The sequence below is a fragment of the Littorina saxatilis genome, linkage group LG8 (genome assembly GCF_037325665.1).
Source record: "Littorina saxatilis isolate snail1 linkage group LG8, US_GU_Lsax_2.0, whole genome shotgun sequence".
NCBI classification, from domain to species: Eukaryota; Metazoa; Mollusca; class Gastropoda; order Littorinimorpha; family Littorinidae; genus Littorina; species Littorina saxatilis.
Genome location: NC_090252.1, coordinates 65,010,460 through 65,032,534, shown reverse-complemented (window position 1 = coordinate 65,032,534; position 22,075 = coordinate 65,010,460). Strand labels below are relative to the sequence as shown.

At 44.1% G+C, this 22,075-nt stretch overlaps 2 protein-coding genes across 4 annotated transcripts in view; one reads left to right on the top strand and one right to left on the bottom strand.

The window, feature by feature from the left end:
- Positions 1-22,075, bottom strand: part of LOC138974144 (uncharacterized) — a 59,857-nt gene that overhangs the window by 11,840 nt on the left and 25,942 nt on the right. The window contains exons 6-9 of one of the 2 annotated variants that reach the window (XM_070346834.1): positions 21,010-21,129; positions 19,279-19,294; positions 18,443-18,554; positions 10,884-14,222 (exon numbers count right to left, since the gene is read on the bottom strand). In XM_070346834.1, the coding sequence (XP_070202935.1) occupies positions 14,058-14,222; positions 18,443-18,554; positions 19,279-19,294; positions 21,010-21,129 (413 nt within the window). In that variant the 3' untranslated portion in view covers positions 10,884-14,057. Of the gene's footprint in view, positions 1-10,883; positions 14,223-18,442; positions 18,555-19,278; positions 19,295-21,009; positions 21,130-22,075 lie in introns of those variants that run through there. The other variant, XM_070346833.1, reaches the window with a different exon arrangement.
- LOC138974145 (uncharacterized) lies at positions 4,817-8,751 on the top strand. 2 transcript variants are annotated; one of them, XM_070346835.1, is made up of 2 exons: positions 4,817-5,230; positions 7,550-8,751. In XM_070346835.1, exons 1-2 carry the CDS (start codon positions 5,011-5,013, stop codon positions 8,527-8,529), a joined length of 1,200 nt encoding a protein of 399 aa, XP_070202936.1. In that variant the 5' UTR covers positions 4,817-5,010; the 3' UTR covers positions 8,530-8,751. The 2 variants fall into 2 exon arrangements, with proteins under 2 accessions (XP_070202936.1, XP_070202938.1); XM_070346837.1 differs by lacking the exon at positions 7,550-8,751 and having other exon boundaries at positions 4,817-7,542.

Below are 22,075 nucleotides of genomic sequence, written 5' to 3'. Positions count from 1 at the left end.
TTTATGGCCCCTGCGACCTTGACCTTGAAGCAAGGTCAAGATGCTATGTATGTTTTTTGGGGCCTTGTCATCATACACCATCTTGCCAAATTTGGTACTGATAGACTGAATAGTGTCCAAGAAATATCCAACGTTAAAGTTTTCCGGACGGACGGACGGACGTCCGGACGGACGGACGGACGGACGGACGTCCGGACGGACGGACGGACGACTCGGGTGAGTACATAGACTCACTTTTGCTTCGCATGTGAGTCAAAAAGGAGAAAACAAAACAAAAATTAAGCCTTTTTTTTTTCTCGAATGTAAATCAACACGGACAAAAAAACAGGAAATATGAATAATAATGAAACAAGTGATTTCGATTTGCGGACATACCTAAGCAATCATTTTACGACAAAGAAAATGAAGCAGATAACAATTATTTATTTGACTCGAATTTCACCACAAACAACAAACAACTCATGCCTGTTCAACGATACAATGTACCCCGCGTGAAAGCGAGCATAGCAACACACAGCAGAATCCATAAAAACTCAACACACATAAACATTGAAAAACTGACTTGCCTTTACGATCTAACAAACAAAGGGAGAAAAGCGCTCCAAACATGGAAGACATAGGCAACAAAAGTACCCAAAGTGAAAGTTTTGCGAAACTAATCTCCTTGCACATGAGAATTACAAGCATTGAGCTTAACCCTATTAAGACTACATTGCCTCACATAGCTACAAATAAAAACATGCTCAGCTCATGAGTCATATTCAGTCACCATACATGGGAAACCGGCAAGAAACAGTAACGGCCTCAGCATTGAAAACATGGATCGGGTGGAATGTAGTGGATAGGAGCGTGATTTTAGACTGTAGCAAAGTTAACCGTAAAATTCGGGTATGAGGCGCTGAGTGCTGCATTTCGCTACCTGAAAAATCCGGTATCTGTCCAGAAAGAATTAACAAGTGAATTTTATCCTCATACTTTCATCACTTGTTTGAGGTTAAAAAAATCTGCTAAAAAAGATAGTTAACAAATGCAGTCGGAATGTGCAATAATTCCAAAAATAGTGGAATGGCTTGTTCTTTGATTACTTAAGCATTTTGTCATTACTGTTCTGTGCATCAAACAGTGTAATACAAATCAACACAATACAAGAAAAGTACGTGTGGGGAACTGACTGGAACTGACTGGAATGAACTTTGGCTGTAATGTAAAATATCCATGACTGAACAAATGAGTAAAGTGCAGTATTACCTGAATTCAAAGGAAAAGTTGAATAAATGAGCACTGATATTAACAAGAGTGTCAAGCTCACTTCAAGGTTAGTTACCTGTAGTGATAGTAGTATTCGTGTGTCACCATTTCGTTCATCGGTACAGTGGAACCTCTTTTTTAAGACCTCCAAAATTAAGACTTCCTCCTTTTTAAGACCACAGTTTTTTTGATTTGCTATACATATCCTCAGTAAATGTACCCCCACTTTAAGACTGACCCTCCTTTTTAAGACCAGATTTTCTCAGATTTTTGGAGGTCTTAAAAGGGGGGTTCCACTGTAATACTCTGAACCCATTCTGAACTGCTTCAACATTAACAAGGAGGATACACATTCTGAACTGCTTCAACATTAACAAGGAGGATACACATTCTGAACTGCTTCAACATTAACAAGGAGGATACACATTCTGAACTGCTTCAACATTAACAAGGAGGATACACATTCTGAACTGCTTCAACATTAACAAGGAGGATACACATTCTGAACTGCTTCAACATTAACAAGGAGGATACCCATTCTGAACTGCTTCAACATTAACAAGGAGGATACACATTCTGAACTGCTTCAACATTAACAAGGAGGATACACATTCTGAACTGCTTCAACATTAACAAGGAGGATACACATTCTGAACTGCTTCAACATTAACAAGGAGGATACACATTCTGAACTGCTTCAACATTAACAAGGAGGATACACATTCTGAACTGCTTCACATTAACAAGGAGGATACACATTCTGAACTGCTTCAACATTAACAAGGAGGATACCCATTCTGAACTGCTTCAACATTAACAAGGAGGATACCCATTCTGAACTGCTTCAACATTAACAAGGAGGATACCCATTCTGAACTGCTTCAACATTAACAAGGAGGATACACATTCTGAACTGCTTCAACATTAACAAGGAGGATACACATTCTGAACTGCTTCAACATTAACAAGGAGGATACACATTCTGAACTGCTTCAACATTAACAAGGAGGATACACATTCTGAACTGCTTCAACATTAACAAGGAGGATACAAATTTGACATGCTGACATAGGAACAACACACTTCTTCAGACTCAAAAGATCTTTCTTTCTTTCTTTATTTGGTGTTTAACGTCGTTTTCAACCATTCAAGGTTATATCGCGACGGGGAAAGGGGGGGGAACTCAAAAGATGAACTAGAGTACATGTACACATGTTAGATAAAGAAAGGCAAGAGAAAAGGCACCAAGTATAACAAGCCACAAAGTGAACACTCAGAACATAGCAAGTGACGTACAAAGCTGAAAACTGTAGGTGGGAAAGTTCAATTCTCTCCTGCGTGTATACAATTACACACAAAAAAGTACATTCCTGACCATATGTGTTTGTTTGTTGTCAAGAAACACAAACAAACTTAATAATGGGAAATATGGCCATTCTAACGACAGCCTAATATCCTGTGATGTTCTGTCGCAATGAACAATCATGATGACCTTTGATAATTTTCCCGTCTATAAATTTTGATTTGGTCCTGTCTTCATGATGATGGTGAATGCTCTTAGTCTTACATGTACTACAAGTGGTTTTCCTACTCTTCACCTAAACATGAGCAGGGCATTATACACCTACAAAATATCACCAGTCAGAGTGTGTGAGCTATCGAATAATCTTCAAGTCAAACAACTGTAGTATACACCGCTACATCTATAAAAGCAAATACAGCTGTGCAAATTTTAAGTTTCTGTCATTTTTGAAAACAAAAGTGCAATTTGAGCATTTAATTTTGAGTGTCCTCCATGAACTATCTCCTGATGGGGAGGGAGGAGGGGGGGGGGGGGGGGGGGGGGTGGAGTGAACTGCATAAGGAGCAACTGTATACAAGTAGACCAAAAAATCTAAATTGACTTACAAAAAAAAGTCACACAAAAATATGAACCATGAAAAGTTTATGACACGTGGAATTACTCAAACTTATCAACATTGTGCAAATAATGTACACAGCAAATAATGTACATAGCTTCACAAAGGCACAAAGACATACAGCGCAACAAAACAAACACCAGTGTCAAATGTGGACACTAACAGGGGACTGTAAAGCAGGTCAGATCTCTCCCTCCCCCCCATGAAAAGTCAAAAAGAAGACCCCCCCCCCATGAAAAGTCAAAAAGACCCCCCCTCCCCATGAAAAATCAAAAAGAAGACCCCCCCTCCCCCCCATGAAAAATCAAAAAGAAGACCCCCCCTCCCCCCCATGAAAAGTCAAAAAGAAGACCCCCCCTCCCCATGAAAAGTCAAAAAGAAGACCCCCCCCTCCCCATGAAAAGTCAAAAAGAAGACCCCCCCTCCTCCCCATGAAAAGTCAAAAAGACCCAACACACATTTCTTTGCTAGAATTAGGCCAACTGGGCAAAAGAAAGGACAGTGGTACCTGCCATGAAAGGACACCCGTGGGACCAGCCAGAAGTGTCCCTACATTGCAGGTGGCCTGTCATGACAGGTATACTTTGGTAGAGATAATAGACAAAGGGACCCCAGAAGTTGTCCTTTTGAGGGAGGTGTCCTCTCATCAGAGGGGCCACACATGGCAGGTACCACTGCAGTACATAAGAGTGGACCCATGATTTACATTAAATACATTTCGGCTTCTGCCATAAATGATTTTATGACGAGCTACAACCATCTTTTAGCCTAACATTCGATGGAGGCTAAAGAACACACTTATCCATAAACGGTTCAGTTGTATGCAGACTCAGTGTCACGTGGGAAGAGTCTAGCTTTAGCCTCTTCGGATCCTGAGTCTACACAGAGAACAACGCTAAACGAATTTGCTACAAGGAAAAAGGACGCACAAGCTTCAACGCCAGAATACGGTTTCAAATTTGTTTTTTAATATTTGTTGTTAGTTAAAGCTGGGATTATATGTAACTTTGAATGATTTAATTCCACGAGAAACGGCAGTTGTTGATAAATTTGGCATCGCGTGGGTTCGGCAGCTGCAGGCCCGGGGGCCTTTCCTTTGTTCTCGCTCACAGAAAGAGCAGGTCTTATTGGCACCAGGATACGAGGAAATAAAGTAAAAAATACGGAGCGCAGGAGTGGGGCAGTGGTGCAAATCTAATAAATTAGTGCACCCACCGATTGTTTGATTTAGACGTTGGTCTGGAATGGCCACTTAAAAAATTACTGACGGGGCCTTAGGGACGCGACGATAGCGTGGTTGACCTAATTAGCAGTCGGCTGTAACCGAGCCTGCTGCGATTGGCGGCACCACTACGGACTTAGGCTGAAAAGCACGAGTGTCTCGTTCTGACTACCACTGGTACTTGTCAATGTTTTAGTCAACCTTTTGCAAATAAACTAAGGTATTATAATATACCTGAAGCCTTATGAGTTAGTTGCTGTCTAGCAGTATTTAGTAAGTAATTAAAAAAAAAAAAAAAAAATATATATATATAATAATAATAAATAAAGAAATAAAGAAATAAAATAAAAATAATAATAATAATAAAAAAAAAAAAAATAAAAAAAAAAAAAAAAAAAAAAATAAATAAATAAAAAAAAAATAAAAAAATAAATAAAAAAAAAAAAAAAAGTTGCAGTATTTGCCAGCAAGGAGGATGATAATTTAGGGACATCTGTAGCAAGTAACTGCCATCTGACGGTTAAGTAGTTTTTAGGGGCCAGTCAATATTAGTAATAAAGGCTGGGGTGGTAAAGTAATTCAATAGAATTAAACTGATTGTATTAGTTTGTCCAGATCAAGATGTCAGCTCGTGGTCGACCGAAGCGACGGAACCAGGGAAGACGACCTGCCTGGCACGACGAAGAACCCCCCAGGGGATCGGGCGGTGCAAGTAGGCAGCAACAGGCAAAGAAACGGCGTGTAGCCGTGGAGGAGCCCTCCAGCCCAGGAGAAGACGACAGCCAGGATGCCTGGTACGAGAACGCTGGGACGTCAGCCGCAAGAGACGCACGACCGGAAGGTATGGAAGAGGCATTACTGAATAGACTGAGGGTGCTAGAGGAGGCGTTAGGATGCCAGGCAGCGCGCCAGAAAGGCCAAGCGCTGGATTCTCTGGCCATCACTGTGCCACCTGAGGTAAAAGAAAAAATTTTGCTGGGGAAATTTGTGGAGATGCATGTGCTCCTGGCAAAATCCTTCCTTGACAGGCCAGAGGAAAAGGCTGTGATGTTTGTTCAGAACGAGCAAGGCAATCTGGTCCCTAGGCTAGAGAGAAAGAACAAAACGGAGCTGACCATCAACCAGTGGACCACAGCTTTCCATGTCCTGATGAGCGTGTATGTGCAGCAGCACCCCGATAGGCTGCAAGACATGCTGGCCTATGTGGAACTCATAAGGGGGGCTGCCCGGGACAACCCTGGGAATGCATGGCTGCTGTATGATCAGCAGTTCCGGTCCAGACTAGAGGCCGATCCTACTCGCCCATGGGGCATGATAGATAGCCAGCTGTGGCTGCAGTTATTCTGCAAACCAGTAGGGGCTGCCCCGGCAGGCAAGGTGAGCCCTGCTGTCGACCAAAAGGGGGGTGCTTATGCAGGGAAAGGCCAGCGAGGGGTGTGTCGGTTTTTTAATCGACCCAAAGGTTGTCAGCGAGACAACTGCGCCTATGCGCACAAGTGTGCACAATGCAGCTCCAGTTCCCATGGCCAGAGCACCTGTGCAAAGAAGGGTACACAAGATAAGGGGGAGACCAGTAGTGGGCGGCCCTTTCAGTCAACAACAGGACAGAAGGCTCAGTGAGGTGGTTCACATCCCTCCTGGCCTAGACTTAACAGGGCTAGCCAACACGCCCATCTGTATGTATAGCTTAGTTAAGTGGTTAGAGCATTACCCGAATAGAGAAGATGCACAGCTCATAGAGGAAGGCTTTAGTCAGGGATTTAGGATACCATTTCAGGGGGAAAGAAAACAACAGTTACCAAAAAATCACGGATCTGCTCGTAGACAGCCACTATTAGTGTTACAGAAATTGTTAGAGGAGGTCAGGTTAGGAAGAGTGGCTGGGCCATTTTTGGATTGGCCCATTGATGACCTGATTGTCTCCCCGGTGGGGCTGGTAGAAAAATCAACACCAGGGGAATACAGGCTTATATTTGATCTTTCGTACCCGCATGGGCAGTCTGTTAATGACGGGATACCAGCTGAGTTATGCACGGTGCAATACACCAGTTTTGATGCGGTAACCACCATGGTTAAGAAACTTGGGCGGGGGTCCCATTTAGTGAAGGTTGATATCAAGTCTGCATTTAGGTTGCTTCCCATACACCCGGATGATTTCAGTCTGTTGGGCATGTCAGTGGACGGCTACTTGTTTGTGGATAAGTCTCTACCATTCGGCTGTGCCATCTCCTGTTCCTTGTTTGAAAAGTTCAGTACCTTTCTTGAGTGGTGTGTACAACAAGCTTCCATGTCCAGTGATGTGATTCATTATTTGGATGATTTTTGTGGGGGCGGTGTGTCAGAGGACAATGCTAAAATGATGTTAGACAGCCTGCTCGACACATTTAACGAGCTAGGCGTACCCGTAGCTCCTGAAAAAGTAGAAGGTCCTACTACATGTCTCAAGTTTCTCGGACTAGAAGTTGATACTGTTGCCCTGCAGGTGCGCATCCCAGAAGATAAGCTAAATGACCTCAAAGAGCTTGTCGCGAGCTTTTTGATCGGCAGGAAGAAGATCACTCTTCGTCAGTTACAGTCCTTGATTGGAAAGTTGAACTTTGCCTGTAGGGCAATCGTACCCGGGAGAGCTTTTTGCAGGAGACTGATCGATGCCACAAGAGGGGTCCAGAAGCCACATCACCACATACGGGTTACTGAGGACATGCGTCAGGATTTGCTAGTGTGGAGCTCCTTTTTGGAGATGCACAATGGGATCAGCATCATGCTGGAAGAAAGATGGGTTGACACCTCTCACCTTAACCTCTACACGGACGCGGCAGGAGGTGTAGGCTTTGGGGCTTTTTTCTGTGGGCATTGGGCATGTGGGGCCTGGCCAGTTGAGTGGCGTAGCAATGACCCAGACATAACGTTCAAGGAACTTTTTCCCATTGTCCTTGCAATTCACCTGTGGGGAAAAGAGCTGAGTAACCAGAAAGTATTATTTCATTGTGATAACATGGCAGTTGTTTGTATAATCAACCGCCAAACTACCCGCTCAAGGCCAACCATGGGACTTGTGAGAACGTTGGTCAGTGTTTGCCTTGAGCATAACATCCTATTCAGGGCAAAGCACATACCAGGCATCAGAAATGAAGTTGCTGATTCTCTTTCCCGGTTGCAGCTCAAGCGGTTCAGGGCCCTTGTTCCGGGTGCCGACACCCAACCGACAGAAGTCCCGCACGCCTTACTGCGGCAACTACAGCAGAAATGAAGCGGCTTGTTTCAGCGGCCTTTGCTCCAGCAACGCAGGCAGCATACAAGCAAGGGATTGAAAGCTTTGAGGTTTTTAGAGGGGAACATGGTTTGGGGCATGAGTGGCCTGTACCGTCACAGCATGTTATTCATTTTGCTGCCCATCTCTCACTTACGGGAAGGGCCCATACAACGGCTCGCACCTATTTGGCTGGGATTGGTGCAAAACACAAGCTGAAGGGATGGGATGACCCCACAGAGCATTTCCTGTTGAAGAAGTTATTGCAGGGCATGGCTAAGCTGGATAGACGACAGGATCAAAGGAAACCTATCACTTTTCAGAGACTCAAGGATTTAATTGGTGTCCTCCCGGGGGTGTGTGCTAATACTTTTGAACAGGCACTGTTTACAGCAGCCTTTTGCTTTGCCTTTTTTGGTTTCTTTCGGGTCAGTGAAATAGTGGGCCAAGGGAACGCAGTAAAGGGAGGGCGAACTGGGATCAGTTATGCTGATGTGGTACTAGGAGAAGACCTGACCGTCCATATTGCGGGGTCGAAAACAGACCAAGCAAACAAGGGCGAAAAGGTTGTGATGCGTAGAGTCGAGAGGCATCCCCAAGTTTGCCCAGTGAGAGCGATGGAGGCTTACCTTAGGGTTAGACCATGTGGACCGGGCCCGCTGTGGAAGCACTTTGATGGGTCATCACTGACCCGATACCAATTTCAGGCGGTTCTAAAGAAAGGGGCTAGCGTTCTGGGTTGGAAAGTAAACAGGTTCACTTCCCACTCATTTCGTATTGGGGCAGCAACCACAGCTGCGGTCAATGGCACGCCCATGAGAGACATTATGGCTTTGGGAAGGTGGGGATCACAGGCAGTGACAAAGTATGTCAGGCCCGACTTGGAGTGATAGTATGGGTCTTGTGTAAATAGAATAGTGGCCAGGTTTTCACCGCCAAAAGATTTTGTGTGTTTTGTATGAGGCTGGTTCACACCGCTGCAGCGTTTGTTTTTACTTTGTGTTTTTCTTTAATATTTCAGAGTTACTGTTGGAAGGTTGTCACCTCCAAGTAGTGACGACAAAAGGTACATGTATAGAAATGAGTTCATGTTTTAGTCCTAATCCACCTTTTCTATAGTAGTTCCAGGAGTCCTTATCCTGGGATCAAGTCTGGTGGTCAGGCTGCAGCAGTTCTGCAGTACAAAAGGCACTGGGCTTCAGCTACCGCTGCCGGTGGTGTGGGCTGGGAAGTCCGGCCTTGGGTTTCCCCGGGCTCGGGCCAAGCTGATTGAAGCACTGGAGGACGCCCCCTCACCGAGCTATGTGGTACTCCACGTCGGAGGGAACGACGTGTGCCGGGTTGACCAGAAGCACTGGCGTGAGGAACTCGATGAACTGGTATGCTTTGTTAGGGCTTTTTGCCCGAAGGCGACCGTTGTCTGGTCGGACATGCTCCCGCGAAATTCGTGGAGACATGAAAGCTTTTCCAACGGGGGAGAAAATTCCCGCAAAAAATTAAACCGAAAGGCGAGAGGCCGCATTATGCAAGAGAAAGAAAAGGGACGGATTGTTTACCACCCAAATCTTGACCACAGCCACCTTGCCGAAGATGGGGTGCATTTGAGCACCAAGGGGCTGGACCAGTTCAAAGCTGACTTTGAACTGCAATTAGCAGCTATGATTTTAGGCTAAAAGGGGGCTGGAATGGGTACGGATTGGCGAAAAACATCTATAGAATAGCTGTTAGGTGGCGGAAGATAGGCATGGAAAAGGGGAACACTTTACATGTCTGTCTATTTCAGTTTGTTAAAGTTTTAAAACATGTAATTTCTAGTGAAAATGAAACCTTTTAGAGCTTTTCGTAGCTGTACTGCAGGACCCCAGTGTGAGCCCTAACAAGCCACGGGATGTGGTGCGGTTCGGGGTCCTGTCACCTCCAGATAGCCTGAAAGCCTAGAATTCCTCTGTGAGGAGCTGGGAGCAGCGCACTTAAACAAAAACAGCAGCATGTATGCCTAAAGAAAGCACTGGGTTGGTTTACATCACCCACATGCTAGCTGAGGTAGTGCTAGGATGGTCAGAAAGACCTGTTGCTGGTCAGTCAATCTGGGGCCAGCTAACTGGGGGGGAAGGGGTTGCTAATAGTGTTCACTTTAACCATGTCTATCTGCTACCTATCCGTGCCCATTCATATGCCAAATATGTATAATACAAAGATTGCAACATGTGGAAAACATGAATAAATGTGAATTGAACTGTTCATACCTCTTGTGTCTCCAACTTACCTCCCTTGGCATAGTAGAGCGAATTGCTGATCATCACTTTTGTAATTGCATTGACAAAGTATAATTGGCCCAGCATAACTGTAACGGTTATTTGGATTGGTATCCTAACTGCGATCGCCCAGTTGAAAAAAGGTTATGTGTGATACCACAACTGGAGGATCAGTGGTAGGATAGTGATTGGGATAGAATGTCATTTGTGATGCCAAGGGTGGTTTTTGTGTTGCATGGTTGTTGTCTCGTAATAAATACATTTCGGCTTCTGCCATAAATGATTTTATGACGAGCTACAACCATCTTTTAGCCTAACATTCGATGGAGGCTAAAGAACACACTTATCCATAAACGGTTCAGTTGTATGCAGACTCAGTGTCACGTGGGAAGAGTCTAGCTTTAGCCTCTTCGGATCCTGAGTCTACACAGAGAACAACGCTAAACGAATTTGCTACAAGGAAAAAGCCCACCCTCCATCCCCTTTGTCATGTAGTAATGTGTAATAGTCGCGTACTTAGTTTAAAACTCATTTGGATAAATATGCATAGTTTGAATGAAAAAGCCCACCCACCATCCCCTTTGTCTTGTCTTGGTGGTAATATTGACTTAATTGCTTTAACACGTGTTGTAGAAATGTATAATTTGTGGTCCTTTAGCGTATCATCATGTTTTTTTGTTTTTTTTTGTTGTCTGCTCGGCACGAATGGCGGAAGATAGGCATGGAAAAGGGGAACACTTTACATGTCTGTCTATTTCAGTTTGTTAAAGTTTTAAAACATGTAATTTCTAGTGAAAATGAAACCTTTTAGAGCTTTTCGTAGCTGTACTGCAGGACCCCAGTGTGAGCCCTAACAAGCCACGGGATGTGGTGCGGTTCGGGGTCCTGTCACCTCCAGATAGCCTGAAAGCCTAGAATTCCTCTGTGAGGAGCTGGGAGCAGCGCACTTAAACAAAAACAGCAGCATGTATGCCTAAAGAAAGCACTGGGTTGGTTTACATCACCCACATGCTAGCTGAGGTAGTGCTAGGATGGTCAGAAAGACCTGTTGCTGGTCAGTCAATCTGGGGCCAGCTAACTGGGGGGGAAGGGGTTGCTAATAGTGTTCACTTTAACCATGTCTATCTGCTACCTATCCGTGCCCATTCATATGCCAAATATGTATAATACAAAGATTGCAACATGTGGAAAACATGAATAAATGTGAATTGAACTGTTCATACCTCTTGTGTCTCCAACTTACCTCCCTTGGCATAGTAGAGCGAATTGCTGATCATCACTTTTGTAATTGCATTGACAAAGTATAATTGGCCCAGCATAACTGTAACGGTTATTTGGATTGGTATCCTAACTGCGATCGCCCAGTTGAAAAAAGGTTATGTGTGATACCACAACTGGAGGATCAGTGGTAGGATAGTGATTGGGATAGAATGTCATTTGTGATGCCAAGGGTGGTTTTTGTGTTGCATGGTTGTTGTCTCGTAATAAATGGAATGGTGGACATAACATCGGATATTCAATCCGCGAAGGTCTTTCTTTATTTGGTGTTTAACGTCGTTTTCAACCGTTCAAGGTTATATTGCGACGGGGAAAGGGGGGAGATGGGATAGAGCCACTTGTTAATTGTTTCTTGTTCACAAAAGCACTAATCAAAAAATTGCTCCAGGGGCTTGCAACGAATCCGCGAAGGTAAATAAACTCTCACTCTCAGGGTACATGACATGTGCACAGGAACTACGTAATATATATATCCAAATTACAACAAAATGTACAAATACTTTGAATAGATAATCACAGATTGTGGTTACTAATTGGAGGAAAACGGTGATCGGTCTTACAAAAGCAATATCCACTAAAACAACTATGAAAAGAGGGAAAGATGTGGGTGAGTTTTGTGCAATTCTTTCGACAACTGACAACAAAATCATAACTATAACAATAAAAAGACGTGAAAAAGATGCATAAACGTATAGATCCATCTGGAAATATCTCATTTCTTTACACACATGTAAACATAAGCAACTTGAAAGTGTTGCTAGATTGAACATTAGGAATTTGTACGTACTTCTGCTTGAAAAATAAATCTACCAAATACCAGGCAAGCATAACAGATAACAGGTAAGAATTTTTTCTCAAGGCACACCTTATGTACGCACCGTTACACTGGAAGTGTACAGGAAAATAAATTGTTTTATCTCTCGCAACACATTTCTTTCTTTCACACACTCATGAATGCACACGCACGCACACACACACACACACACACACACACACACACACACACACACACACACACACACACACACACACACACACACACACACACACACACACACACACACCACACACACACACACACACACCCACACACACACACACACACACACACACACCTTTGGGTGAGCATTAATGTTTCATAACAAAAATACATAAATACACATATCTATATATTCAACTGACTAAATAACACTGCCCTCTCATAAAATGCAAAAGAGTTGCACTGTAAATAGGTTTTGCACACAATGGCATTTGAATAGTCTCAAGACGTACAGACATTTCCTGTTAATTCAGACATTTCTTGTTTATTAAAAAAATGTCCTGTTTGTTTAAGGCATGCAGAAACTTCCTGCTTGCTAAAAAAGTGAAACTGGATCAGCATGACTGGCAAAATCAGAATTAAAGTGCCCTCCATTTCTATTCAGTCATCAGAAGCATAACACTTACACGCAAAAATGATTGTACCTGTATTTAACACTAACAGTCGATTAAAGCACAGCTTTCAAATCCTATTTGGCTGACGCAAATTAGGTTTATTTTCAGTCATATTTCACGGCGGCGAAAGGATTTCAATCAGCACCTCTCTTGTGCAGACGGTCTACAAAAAGTTAATATAAGGCACGCTCAAACCAGTGTACAGCCTATAGTGTACGCGTGCAGTGTACTGCATCACAAGTATCTGCATGTACTCTGCTGCTACAACTCCCACTCCAGTTCAAAACATCACTACCAGCTACCTGCTCCAAGATGTCCTGATTAAGTACACATGCACTACACATCAAGTACACATGTACTTAACGGAGGTGACAGTTTACAAAAATCAGACCTAGCCAAACTGTCATCTTCCAAAAATTACTAATGACAAAATACAGACAGTAAGTGTCAAATGTCTATGTGTTGCTAAAAAAAAGCACACACAAAGATGTTCATGACTGAACCATGTTCAGAAATTCAAAATGAAGTTTTAAATCTTTGCCATTTTTTCCGACTTATTCATGATTCAGAATCAGATTGGCAGTACACAAAGTAGACAAGTGCAAGAATACATTATTACTTGACCTTCCGTTTAAATGCTAAACCCTGATTTTCATATTCAATGTGACCACCACTTGGCTTTTATACATTCTGCTCCAAAGAGTGCACAAAATGAAATCAAAAACAATGAAAACAAATCTTTTGGCCTGTTGCGTGAAGATCAGATCTAAACGCATGTCTGGATGGTTCAAGTCAAGTTCAACACAAAGCAAAGTACATCCAAAATGTCAGGCACTGCCTGCGACTCCTCAGCACAGAATATTTTTCCAATGGAGTCAAATCTTCCCAGATGGCATTTTCCCACACTGCAGACTAGCTGTCCATGATTGGAGGCGTTACGGATTCCAAGGAAATGAACACTGATGTACTGCAGAGTACAGCACACTGACAGAATTCGCTGAATTAGCAGCAGCCTGACATGACATCAAAATGGGGAGAGTTCCGTCAAGTATCATTTCCATGGGATCAGGAATATCGATCCACCCTGGTGGGTATCAAATCTAGTCAGCTCCAACGATTGCAAACTGTTGTTCCTCACACAATGTTGAAACAGGAAGCATACACAGATTGCACACCCAGCTTGTTGTATAATCTTACAAATCAAGGATAAGCAGGTTCCGTATTCAAGGATTGTAGCCCTATCTGCCTCACTCTTGTGAAGCATGGAGACACAGTTATCCCCCGTAGCATTAGAAGAGTCGGATGGATGCGTATTCTGTGGGTTGGTTGAGCGGCGTGTAGCATTAGAAGAGTCGGATGGATGCGTATTCTGTGGGTTGGTTGAGCGGCGTGTAGCATTAGAAGAGTCGGATGGATGCGTATTCTGTGGGCTGGCTGCGAGGCGTGTAGCATTAAAAGAGTCGGATGGATGCATATTCAGTGGGCTGGTTGCGAGGAGTGTAGCTGTCCTCAGAATCGTCGGTGGGAGGTCGGCGCACGAGGTCTAAATCAGCATAGTGCAGCCCTTCCGAGTTCTTCTGCCGATACTCCCGCTCCCTGTCTCTCTCATCCCAACCCTGCACACACACAGAGGCCAAGATTTTGTCACCAGTAATTCTCACTTTGCTGACATTTCTTATCATTGCTTTGCACTTGTGTTCTCAAAACTTTTGCTTTTTGCTTTTAAGTGATTGGGGAGGGTCAACATTTAGCCCTCATGTCTTCTCATTTACTTTTGTTTTGCTTCTTCTTCCACCCTTGTCGTTTCTGAATGCAAGGGGTCGGATTGGTTAGGTTTTTCAACAACCAATCTGCTTCAGCTGATTTTTGAACGGAATTTCCGTTGGCTGGCCAAACTTATGCAAAAACTGAGGTAAAGGGTTGAAAACTTGAATCAAGTGGGGGAAGTGACACATGGAAAACTTTGTTAGTAAGTGTTTTCATGCAGACGTTTCACGTCAAAATGTGCAGACACTCTGGTTGCAAACTTCATGCAAAAGGGGAACTCTTTTTCACAAAGCAGCATGCTCTTCTCATGAAAGTGTCATGCAACTTGCAACTTTCAGTGAACTCTTCTACTGTCTATGTATGATGGCTAACAAAATCTTGCCTCTGAGTGGTGCGCACAGGGACACAATGTCATGCACTCACCAAGCCTCACCCACCAGCACACACAAAGCTTAAAGACACACTCCTTCCTGTGGAAACAGCTCGGCTCGTAACCTCACATCGGACCAGGGTTTCACCTGGGACACGACCGTCCCTCCACTTGGTCACATACCAAACATCAACAGCCTGGGCAGATTGAGATTCTTTTGATGAATTAATTTTATAACAGCCACCATTAAAAAATAATGGTGGTTTGAAATTCGTAAAAAAAAATTCCAACTCTGCATGAAGGAAGCAGTCAGGATGTTTATTTTTGGTATGTGACAAAGCAGAGGGATTGCCGGATCCCATGTAAAAACCTAGCCAGATCTCAGACACTGAACTCAACCGCTTTCACGGGAAGGAGTGTGCCTTTAAACAACTGCAGCAGGAATAAAAAAAAAGAGACAGAAAGAAAAGCTGAAGTGTCGGCAGTTTGTTTGAAAAGGGTTCAGAGACTGACATCCACAAAGCCGAGACAGTGGGGAAGATACACAGAACGCCAAAACATGTTTTCTTACAAAGAAAGATAAGAGTTTTTACTAGTATGAGAAAAAGCAGCATTAACCAGGATTCTGAGACAATCATGACAGTCTTTGACAATTGTATGCTGCTTGAATTTGATTTTTTATCCACAAATCTTCACCACAAAAAGAGGAAGAAAAGTGCCCAATTAAAAAAACACTTACAAACAAATACGTTAACAAACAAACGAACACAATATTAAAATACACATGCAACAAAATGACATCCAGGGTCACAGAGACACCATTTTTCAATCTAATCAACCAAGATCTATGAGCAAAGACAGAGAACACACAGGAACATGCACACAGTCCACAGCACCCAACCATGAACAAAGACACCACACAATGAACAAAGACACCACACAATGAACAAAGACACCACACAATGAACAAAGACACCCAACAATGAACAAAGACACCACACAATGAACAAAGACACCACACAATGAACAAAGACACCCAACAATGAACAAAGACACCCAACAATGAACAAAGACACCCAACAATGAACAAAGACACCCACACAATGAACAAAGACAAAACAAAGGAACACTCTGCATCCTGCTTTCTTTCTTTTTTTATTTGGTGTTTAACGTCGTTTTCAACCGTTCAAGGTTATATCGCGACGGGGAACTGCATCCTGATCAGTCTCGAACAAGATGCATGAATTTGTTTGTTCGTTCATGGGCTGAAACTCCCACGGCTTTTACGTGTATGACCCTTTTTACCCAGCCAGCCATACGCCGCTTTCTTTCTTGTGCTTGCGTGTACACACGGGGGTGTTCGGACACCGAGGAGAGTCTGCACACAAAGTTGACTCTGAGAAATAAATCTCTCGCCGAACGTGGGGACGAACTCACGCTGACAGCGGCCAACTGGATACAAATCCAGCGTGCTACAGACTGAGCTACATCCCCGCCCAGCGCGCTACCAACTGAGCTACGTCCCCGCCCAGCGCGCTACCGACTGAGCTACGTCCCCGCCCAGCGCGCTACCGACTGAGCTACGTCCCCGCCCAGCGCGCTACCGACTGAGCTACATCCCCGCCCAGCGCGCTACCGACTGAGCTACGTCCCCGCCCAGCGCGCTACCGACTGAGCTACATCCCCGCCCAGCGCGCTACCGACTGAGCTACGTCCCCGCCCAGCGCGCTACCGACTGAGCTACATCCCCGCCCAGCGCGCTACCGACTGAGCTACATCCCCGCCCAGCGCGCTACCGACTGAGCTACATCCCCGCCCAGCGCGCTACAATCAGGTCTAGATAAGATGGCACAGTCCAACCTGCTCTGGCCACCACCTGTCGATAACAACTATCATGCCTATGGCCACCACCTGTCGATAACAACTATCATGCCCACGGTGACCACCTGTCGATAACAACTATCATGCCCATGGTGACCACCTGTTGAGAACAACTATCATGCCCATGGTGACCACCTGTCGATAACAACTATCATGCCCATGGTGACCACCTGTTGAGAACAACTATCATGCCCATGGTGACCACCTGTCGATAACAACTATCATGCCCATGGTGACCACCTGTCGATAACTATCATGCCCATGGTGACCACCTGTCGATAACTATCATGCCCATGGTGACCACCTGTCGATAACAACTATCATGCCCATGGCGACCACCTGTCCATAACAAGTATCATGCCCATGGTGACCACCTGTCGATAACAACTATCATGCCCATGGCGACCACCTGTCCATAACAAGTATCATGCCCATGGTGACCACCTGTCCATAACAACTATCATGCCCATGGCGACCACCTGTCCATAACAACTATCATGCCCATGGCGACCACCTGTCTATAACAACTATCATGCCCATGGCGACCACCTGTCCATAACAACTATCATGCCCATAGCGATCATCCCAAAGAGTTTTGTTCTCTACAACTCACCTGTCTATGACGACCACTTTTGGCCTCTAAGTCCCTTGGCTGGTCATCATAGACAGGTTTGACTGTACAGCGTTGTCTTCACATGGAGGTCAATCTACAAAGGTTATCAGCTGGATATCTGAGAAAGCAAGGTCTGAACAAGGATACCTCTCAAGTCAGGGGGTCTTCAAAGAAGTGTGTGTGTGTCACTGTGTGTGTGTCTCAAATTAGGGGGACTTCAGGGCGGGGATGTAGCTCAGTCGGTAGCGCGCTGGATTTGTATCCAGTTGGCCGCTGTCAGCGTGAGTTCGTCCCCCTGTTCGGCCAGAGATTTATTTCTCAGTCAACTTTGTGTGCAGACTCTCCTCGGTGTCCCAACACCCCCGTGTGTACACGCAAGCACAAGACCAAGTGCGCACGAAAAAGACCCTGTAATCCATGTCAGAGTTCGGTGGGTTATAGAAACACGAAAATACCCAGCATGGTTCCTCCGAAAACGGCGTATGGCTGCCTAAATGGCGGGGTAAAAAACGGTCATACAAAAAACACGAGTGTACGTGGGAGTTTCAGCCCACGAACGCAGAAGAAGAAGAAGAAGAAGAAGAAGGGGGACTTCAGAGAGGGGAGGGGGTGTCTCAAATTAAGGGGACTTCAAAGGTTGAGAGGGGGGTTCCAGTGTAGCAGCATTTACTGACCTTGTCCCCGAGACTCGGCTATCTCAATAGCGGGGCGACCATCCCCAACCCAGCGGGTCACAGGTGTTGGATAGTGAACGGCCCAATAAATGTAGGGGTTAGCTGCGAATGAGCTAGCTTTAGCAAATAAGCAGTCCCGAACCAACTTTCTTTTTTTATTTGGTGTTTAACGTTGTTTTCAACCACGAAGGTTATATCGCGACGGCCCGAACCAACTGGCGATGTTCCTACCAGGACGAGGTGGGGTGGGGGTGGCTCCACTACTTCTACAAAATGCCATACATGTCCAATGACAGGTTCATCATGGCGATTAAGAGCCGCCAAAAAAGCTCTGGCTACGGGAAAGGACACCCTGGAAAACAAACCCGGGCAGACGATGCCTGTCAGCCTTGGTCGGCAGATCGTCTACCAGAAGGAAACTGGGATAATGAGAAAAGCAGGAGAGCTGAAGACAGGTACCAGGCCATTGTCGCTCTCCAGAAAACCATGGTAACATGCATGTTGACATAATGATATTATCCGATCACTGACCTTGTCCTCCTTGTCCTTCTTGAAGCGGTTGTTGCTGGTGCGTGTCGGCTGAGAGTAGGTCACTGGGGGGTCAGGTCCGGTACTGTAGCCAGGGGGAGGCTGCTCGTCAGCTCTGAAACCACAAGACATGAAGCTGTATGCTACCATCTTGTTCAGCCTCAGAGGGCAATAGGTCAGTTGGACCTGGATTAAAAATGTGTACGGTCTAACTGCTCTGGTTTTGTCCACTTATCAAAATGGTGATAATACCTCCTACACGTCATTGTCAAAATTATTAGACAATTGACCGGCAAAGGGTAAGACCAATGCGTAAGATCCCAAAATTATGCTTCAATGACCAATGACCAAGGGAACAATGCTATACTATCATTCTTGCCGTTTAACATAAATAAGGAAAGCCAACCAACCACATACATGGCTGAGATGGCAATGTCATATGACTGATAGTGCGCAAAAAATTAAATGTTTTCTTTGAACTTTCACTGAATATATGATTCTTGTAGAACGATTATTTGTACTTTTTTTCTCCATGGTTACACTCTCATACAGAGAGAGAGAGAGAGAGAGAGAGAGAGAGAGAGAGAGAGAGAGAGAGAGAGAGAGAGAGAGAGAGAGAGAGAGAGAGAGAGAGAGAGAGAGAGAGAGAGAGAGAGAGAGAGAGAGAGAGAGAGAGAGAGAGAGAGAGAGAGAGAGAGAGAGAGAGAGAGAGAGAGAGAGAGAGAGAGAGAGAGAGAATTGAATTGAATTGAACTTTATCTAACAAGAGAGAGAGAGAGAGGGGCATGCAATTCACGTTTCACACAGCGGAGAATGAAGTAAAAGATAGAAGTACTTACGGCTTGCTTGGATCAGCTGAAACACAAGAAACAACAAAGGCTTTAGCAAAATCTAAGGGAATTACTAAGGGACGTATATATATGCAGAGTTAAACCAGATGAATACTCAAATAACTACTGTATGTGATTGTGAATGTGTGTAATGAAGAGGGAATCTCTTTATGAAACAAGGTGTGTGTGTGTGTGTGTGTGTGTGTGTGTGTGTGTGTGTGTGTGTGTGTGTGCACGTGCGTGCGTATGTGCATGTGTGCGTGCGTATGTGTGTGTGTGTGTGTGTGTGTGTGTGTGTGCGTGCGTGCGTGTGTGTGAATGCGTACATGCGTAAGTGTGTGTATGTGAGACTGAGAGAAAAGTGAGAGAGAGAAAGTGAGAGAGAAAGTGAAAGAGAGAACGAAAGAGAGACAAAACAAGAGAAAAGTATCACAATGTTGCCCTGAGGGGCTGAATGATTGGTTAAATTGCATTGTATTGCAACAAAGATGATGCTATCATCTGAGATATCAACATTAAGTTTTTATGAAACGAACAAGACCCCGCTGTGACCCCCAAATTTGACGAGGGTCAACCGAACTGGGGTCACTTCGTGAAATCATCAAACCCTAAAAGTGTGCAAAGTTTCAGAGGTCTAGCTTTAAAAACTTCCGAGATAACCTCAATGTTAATTTTTTTGTCCACGGACAGACGGACCGGCCAGCCGTCCATACCACCGGACACATATGAATCCTAATACTCACCAATTACTCAGGTGAGTCAATGAGTCACAGAGAAACATGACAACCTCAGGTGCAAGACTTGTTTCCACAGACAAACACGTTGACGCGTTTTTGTGCGGTTCTTTTCTTGGTAAGTAAAGATTTCTTTCAATTTTTAACATGGTTTTTATGGCCAAAGATGCCAAAATGACTGAACAACAGCTGTACATTTGATTTACCTGAAAGCGCAGGAAATGCATTTTTCCATGGAGGAACAAGAGGCACAATAGTTTGGCTTAAGCCGTACCCCTCATGATGAAAAAACCCCATATTAACAAGTTTTCTAAAGCGTTGAATATGCGTCAACATGATCTCTGTGCTACTGGCGCCACACTGCAGGCCTGAAAGTTCTTTCTTTATTTATTTGGTGTTTAACGTCGTTTTCAACCATTCAAGGTTATATCCCGACGGGGAAAGGGGGGAGATGGGATAGGGGAAAGGGGGGAGATGGGATAGAGCCACTTGTTAATTGTTTCTTGTTCACAAAAGCACTAATCAAAAAATTGCTCCAGGGGCTTGCAACGTAGTACAATATATGACCTTACTGGGAGAATGCAAGTTTCCAGTACAAAGGACTTAACATTTCTTACATACCGCTTGACTAAAATCTTTACAAACATTGACTATATTCTATACAAGAAACACTTAACAAGGGTAAAAGGAGAAACAGAATTGTTAGTCGCCTCTTACGACATGCTGGGTAGCATCGGGTAAATTCTTTCTCGTCCCAACCAATATGGGACTCCCCCTAAACCGCGGGGGGTAAAGGCCTGAAAGTGGCGAGAATTTTTGAGTAGAAACATGTAACTGGAAATGTTCATCTACTCGCCAAATGCCAGTCAAGTTGCTGACACAAATGGTTGGTTTGGCTAGTAAAGTGTGCTCTCTGGCTAGTACATTTTAAAAATCACTAGCAAAAGGCGAATACACCAATTGTAGACTTTCAGGGCTGCGCTTGCTTTGCGACCACAGTACTTACGCTTATCTTGCTGTCTCCTTTTGCGGATGACCAGGAAGTAGACGATGACGATGATGACAACAACGACGATGAGAGCACCAATCACACCACCAACGATAGCTCCCACATCAGCCTTTGCGGCTACAACAGCAACACAGTTCATTAATATGTATTTACCAGAAAGAAAAAACAAAGCCACAGGCAGAACTGCAACGAGGAATGAGAGAGGAGAGGGAATTTGAAACATGTCCTTCCAAGCGCTGGACCTAACTGGTTCCATGCGTCAAAATTACATGGAATTGCTTATTCAATTAGTTCCTTTAAGACAGTGTTAATGTTGTTCCCAGGCCTCGGTCATTTTGAACGCATACTTTTAATATCTGACGCATTGTTCTGACCCCAGGCCGGTCGAATGTCCGACAGCTGTGACAGGCGTACTGGCCAGAACAATTTGACCGATATATGTTTTGAATTATATAGCCAAATCCAACTGACCTAGCTATAATAGTCCTGTGTCAGGGAACAACACTATAAAGTTACACTAAATTTCATTCGAAATTCAAAGAAAGTTGTTTAAGCTCAAGCTGCTTAGTCAGTACTAGAAAATGTTCCAGCGGGTATGACATTCATGAGTACTTTACCTAACCTTTAGTAGATTCTAACCAAATTCTTAATTTAAATGTCAAGAAACAAATTTACAAGATTCAAAGGTCACAGCAGATCCAAAAACTTTATTAGAGTGGCAAGCACTTGCTCACAAGTTCACGCATCTGAGCAACCTATCATCAAATGAAGATTATAGTTTAAGAGTTATGGTGAAATAACAGACTGTTAGTGTTACAGCTAGAAACAAAACTGCTAATTTAAAAAAAAAGTTTTTAAACTGTGATGATAATATGAAGACCACAAAGAAAGAAAATGCCTAAAACATGTTAATTAAAGGCACTGCAAACAGAAAGATTCCTGCAACCGCTCAGCAGAGGGAAGTATCATTGTGTCTTTGACGTTAAAGGGGCAGTGTGAGTGTTCCCTGTGCCAGCCAAAAACTACCGGCATCAAGTTCATGCTTCTAACTGGTCTTTAGGGG